The sequence below is a fragment of the Sapajus apella genome, unplaced genomic scaffold (assembly GCF_009761245.1).
Source record: "Sapajus apella isolate SASKATOON/1434 unplaced genomic scaffold, GSC_monkey_1.0 scaffold49, whole genome shotgun sequence".
Taxonomy (NCBI): Eukaryota; Metazoa; Chordata; class Mammalia; order Primates; family Cebidae; genus Sapajus; species Sapajus apella.
This window is the reverse complement of record NW_022436989.1, coordinates 921,105-926,038: the sequence shown is the minus strand read 5'-3', so window position 1 is coordinate 926,038 and position 4,934 is coordinate 921,105. Positions and strand designations below refer to the sequence as shown.

The 4,934-nt window shown below is 38.3% G+C and overlaps 1 protein-coding gene across 3 annotated transcripts in view; it reads right to left on the bottom strand.

The window, feature by feature from the left end:
* Positions 1-1,827: 1,827 nt before the first annotated feature.
* The window catches only part of LOC116525934 (zinc finger protein 682-like), an 18,798-nt gene continuing 15,691 nt past the window's right edge, over positions 1,828-4,934 (bottom strand). For all 3 annotated transcript variants that reach the window (XM_032242078.1, XM_032242079.1, XM_032242080.1), the window contains one exon: positions 1,828-3,494. In XM_032242078.1, the coding sequence (XP_032097969.1) occupies positions 2,458-3,494 (1,037 nt within the window). In that variant the 3' untranslated portion in view covers positions 1,828-2,457. The remainder of the gene's footprint in view (positions 3,495-4,934) is intronic.

Here is a 4,934-nt window from a genome sequence, read left to right as displayed (position 1 = left end):
AGATGACTAAGAAACATCCTAAATCTAGACACAGAAATTCTCAGAAATATTAAAAAAATACAATATAAAAATGATTACATACCATGACTAAATATTTTCACAATGCAAAATTGATTCAATATTACACAATATTAGTTGAACTAAAAATGTGGTAATTTAAATAGAAGTCTGACAAATTCAACACCTATGAATGATAGAACAGCAAGAAAACTATTAGAAGAAAACTTTTGAGGTCTGCTTAAAGGCATCTATGAAAAACCAAAATCAGCCAGGTACAGTGGCTTACACCTGTAACCCAGAACTTGGGAGGCCAAGGTGGAAAGACTGCATAAAGCCAGGGGTTCAAGACCATTCTGGACAACATAGGGAGACCCCATCTTCACAAAAAATTTAGAAAAAAAATTATCTGGGCATGGTGGTGCATGCTTGTCCCAGCTACTCAGTTGGCTGAGGTGGATCACTTGAGCTTAAGAGGTTGAGGCTGCAGTGAGCCAAGAAGAAAAACCCCACACCAAAAGCTAATAGACTTAATGGTAAATGACTGGCAGCTTTATCTCTAAGTTTGAAAGAAAACAGGACGAGAATTTCTACTTTGACCACTATTCACCATTGTACTGGAAGGATCAGCCAGAAAGTTATACTAGAAAAATCAATAAAATGCAACAGATTAGAAAAGATTAGTCTTTTATTGCCATAATCTTGTATTTTTTTTTTTTTTTGAGATGGAGTTTCACTCTTGTTGCCCATGCTGGAGTGCAATGGCGTGATCTCAGCTCACTGCAGCCTCTGCCTCCTGAGTTCAAGTGATTCTCCTACTTCAGGCTGAGTAGCTGGGATCACAGGCATGTGCCACCACACCTGGTTAATTTTGTGTGTGTGTATTTTTAGTAGAGATGAGGTTTCACTATATTGGCCAGGCTGATCTTGGAACTTCTGACCTTGTGATGTGCCCACTTCGGCTCCCAAAGTGTTGGGATTACAGACATGAGACTCTGCACCTGGTCCCTTTTTTTTTCTTTTTTGAGACAGTCTTGCTCTGTCACCCAGGCTGGAGTGCAATGGCATGATCTCAGCTCACTGCAACCTCCACCTCCCAAGTTCAAGTGATTCTCCTACCTCAGCCCCCCAAGTAGCTGGGATTACAGGCACATGCCACGATGTCCAGCTAATTTTTTGGATTTTCACCAGAGATGGGGTTTCATCAGGTTGGTCAGGCTACTCTCGAACTCCTGACTTCACGATCCGCCCACCTTGGCCTCCCAAAGTGCTGGAATTACAGGAACGAAATGTTGTATTTTAAAGGTGTAAGAAATTCATTAAAAACCTATTGAGGCCAGGTGTGGTGGCTCACACCTGTAATCTCAGCACTGAGGGAGGCCAAGGAGGGCGGATCACGAGGTCAGGAGTTCAAGACCAGTCTGGCCAACACAGTGAAACCCTATGTCTACTAAAGATACAAAAAATTAGCTGAGTGTGGTGGTATCTGCCTGTAATCCCAGCTACTTGGGAGGCTGAGGCAGGAGAATCGTGTGAACCGAGAAGGCAGACATTACAGTGAGCTAAGATTGCACTATTGCACTCCAGCCCGGGTGGAAGTGTTGAGACTCCATCTCAACAAACAAAACAAAAAACAAAACAAAACAAAACAAACAAAACAAAACAAACCAAACCAAACCAAACCAAAACAAACCAAACCAAACCAAACCAAACCAAAACAAACCAAAACAAAAAAAAACAAAACAAAAAAACAAAACAAAACAAAACAAAACAAACAAACAACCTACTTGAGCTAATAAAGAAGTTCATCGATGCCACAAGATCAACATACAAGGTTGGAAAATACTTTTATATTATAGCAATAAACAAAAGAATTACATTAAAATTTCACTAACAGTATCATAGAAAACAATTATAAATTTAACAAAATAAATGCACATACTATACACTGAAAATTTTTAAATGCTGAAAAAAATCAAAGAGCTGAATAAACTGAGATAATATCCAATACTCAAAGATAACAGTACTAAATATGAAGATCAAAATACCCAACAAATTTATCTACAGATTCAATGCAAATTCCAACGTAGCTTTTAATATAAATTGACAAGCTCTTTCTAAAATCTATATAAACATGCTAAGTAAATCAAACTCACAAGAATTCTGAAAAATAATAACAAAATTCAGTAGCTTACACTCTTGATAAAAACGCTTACTACGATGTTACAGGAATTAATAACAATATGGTACTGGCATAAGGGCAGATTTGTGTAGACCAAAAAAACAGAATTAAAGGTCCATTAATGAACTAATAAATTAACTTGTGGTAAAATTATTTTTTTCTGTGAAAGGTGTTTTGACAGTCATTATAATGCTTTAGTTCAACATGAACTCTGATCCTGAGTAAGACATGAGCAGGTATTAAAGGCTTTGCCACATTTTTTGTTTGTAGGATTTTTCTCAGGTATGAATTTTCTCATGTACATTAAGGTGTAAGCAGTGGTTAAAGGTTTTGTCACATTCTTCAGATTTGTAGCATTTCTCTTTTGTATGAATTCTCTTATGGTTTGAAAGGCTTGAACAAGATATAAAGACTTTATCACATTCTTCACATTTATAGGGCTTCTCTCCAGTATGAATTCTTTTATGTTCAATGAGGTGTGAACACCGGTTAAAAGCTTTGCCACATTCTTCACATTTGTAGGGTTTCTCTCCAGTATGAATCCGCTTATGTTTAGTGAGGTTTGAACACTGGTTAAAGGCTTTGCCACATTCATCACATTTGTAGGGTTTCTCTCCAGTATGAATTCTCTTATGTAGAGTTAGGTATGAGAACCAGTTAAAAGCTTTGCCACATTCTTCACATTTATGGGGTTTGTCTCCAGTGTGAATTTTCTTATGTTTGGCATGGTTTGAACTGTGGTTAAAAGCTTTACCACATTCTTCACATTTATAGAGTTTCTGTCCAGTATGAATTACAATGTGATTAGAAAGGCTTGAGAAGGATTTAAACACTTTGCCACATTCTTTACATTTGTAATGTTTCTCTTCATTATGAGCTATCTTATGTTTAATAAAGCACGAGCAGTGCTTAAAGGCTTTCCCACATTCTTTACACTTGTAGAATTTCTCTGCAGTGCGGATTCTCTGAAGTGGAGTTAGAATTGAGGATATATAAAAGGAATTGTCACATTCTTTATAGTTGGAAGATATCTCTCCAGTATGTCTTATCTTATGTCTATTTAGATTTGACAATTTACTAAAGACTTTCACATGTTTACTACATTGAAAGATTTTGGTATAAGTAGTTGATAGAGACTGGTTAAGTCCACTATAACATTCTTTCTGCACCTTAGATTCACCCACACTTTCCCAATCTTTCTGTAAGTGTAAATTCTCAAAGCCACAGCTTCCATATCTTCTCAGTATCACTTTTTGAAATGAATCTTTTATGCCTTGCTCTGGCAAGAGGTCTTGGGTGAAATGAGAAGAAATAGCTGAAAAAAATAAACATAAATTATCCAACTTACTAGACTTAGGTGAATATAATTTAAAAAGCTAATCTAGGCCGGGCGCGGTGGCTAACGCCTATAATCCCAGCACTTTGGGAGGCCGAGGCGGGTGGATCACGAGGTCAAGAGGTCGAGACCATCCTGGTCAACAAGTTGAAACCTCGTCTCTACTAAAAATACAAAAATTAGCTGTGCATGATGATGCGTGCCTGTAGTCCCAGCTACTCGGGAGGCTGAGGCAGGAGAATTGCCTGAACCCAGGAGGCGGAGGTTGCGGTGAGCCGAGATCGTGCCACTGCACTCCAGCCTGGGTAACAAGAGCGAAACTCCGTCTCAAAAAAAAAATAAAAATAAAAAGCTAATCTATACAATCACACCAAACACATTAGCAAGATAGCATTATAAAGATAGCCCTAATTTTTTCATGAATATAGTATAACAAAACTATACTGAACAGAATGCCTTTGTGAGAACTCTAGAAACCACGTTAAAAGCTATAGAGAAGGGTAAGGAACACTTGTTATGTTTACCCACCACAATTCTTTCTTCCCCTCAACACACCACAATGACTTCAGGAATAAACTCCCAAGTCCTAGCTTCTCCTTCAAGACAGAAAGTAGTGGCACATATGTCCATACTTTTGATGGAATTTTCAAAGACTAGTTTCTGTCTCCCATGACACAGAGTGCTGAAAGGAACAGTGGTAGAACAGAACTAACCTTAGAATGACAGGTTGGTTCTGCTGAGACCAAAGGTAAATAATTGTTAACAGCAGCAAAGAGGCTGCAGTACCACAGACAGACAACAGATTTAGCAGATAACTGATTACAGAAGATGAAACATGGGTAAACCTCTTTAACTGGAAATTAAGCATAAAATTCTGAAGAACATACATCCTGCGAACAGGCTTGAGAGGCTCATGGAAACCCTAGCTCCAGTCAATTGGTGTCAGACTACCCAGGACAAGGCCATTTTATACAGATTGCGAAAGGTGACTTTTAGTGCCCAAATCTCAACCAAAGATCGCAACATATACATTAGGGTAACATGGCTCAATCAAAAAAATAAGTAAATAAATAAACAAATATCCAGAAATCAGCCTTAAAGAAACGAAGATGTACTGTTACCTGAAAAATCTGAGATAACCATCTGAATAATGCCCAATGAGTAAAATGGGAACACAGACACGAAATTAAGAAAATGACATTACACACATGAAGATTAAAAGTATAAAAAGAAATTGAGCCGGGCGCGGTGGCTCAAGCCTGTAATCCCAGCACTTTGGGAGGCCGAGGCGGGTGGATCACGAGGTCAAGAGATCGAGACCATCCTGGTCAACATGGTGAAACCCCGTCTCTACTAAAATTACAAAAAATACCTGGGCATGGTGGTGCATGCCTGTAATCCCAGCTACTCAGGAGGCTG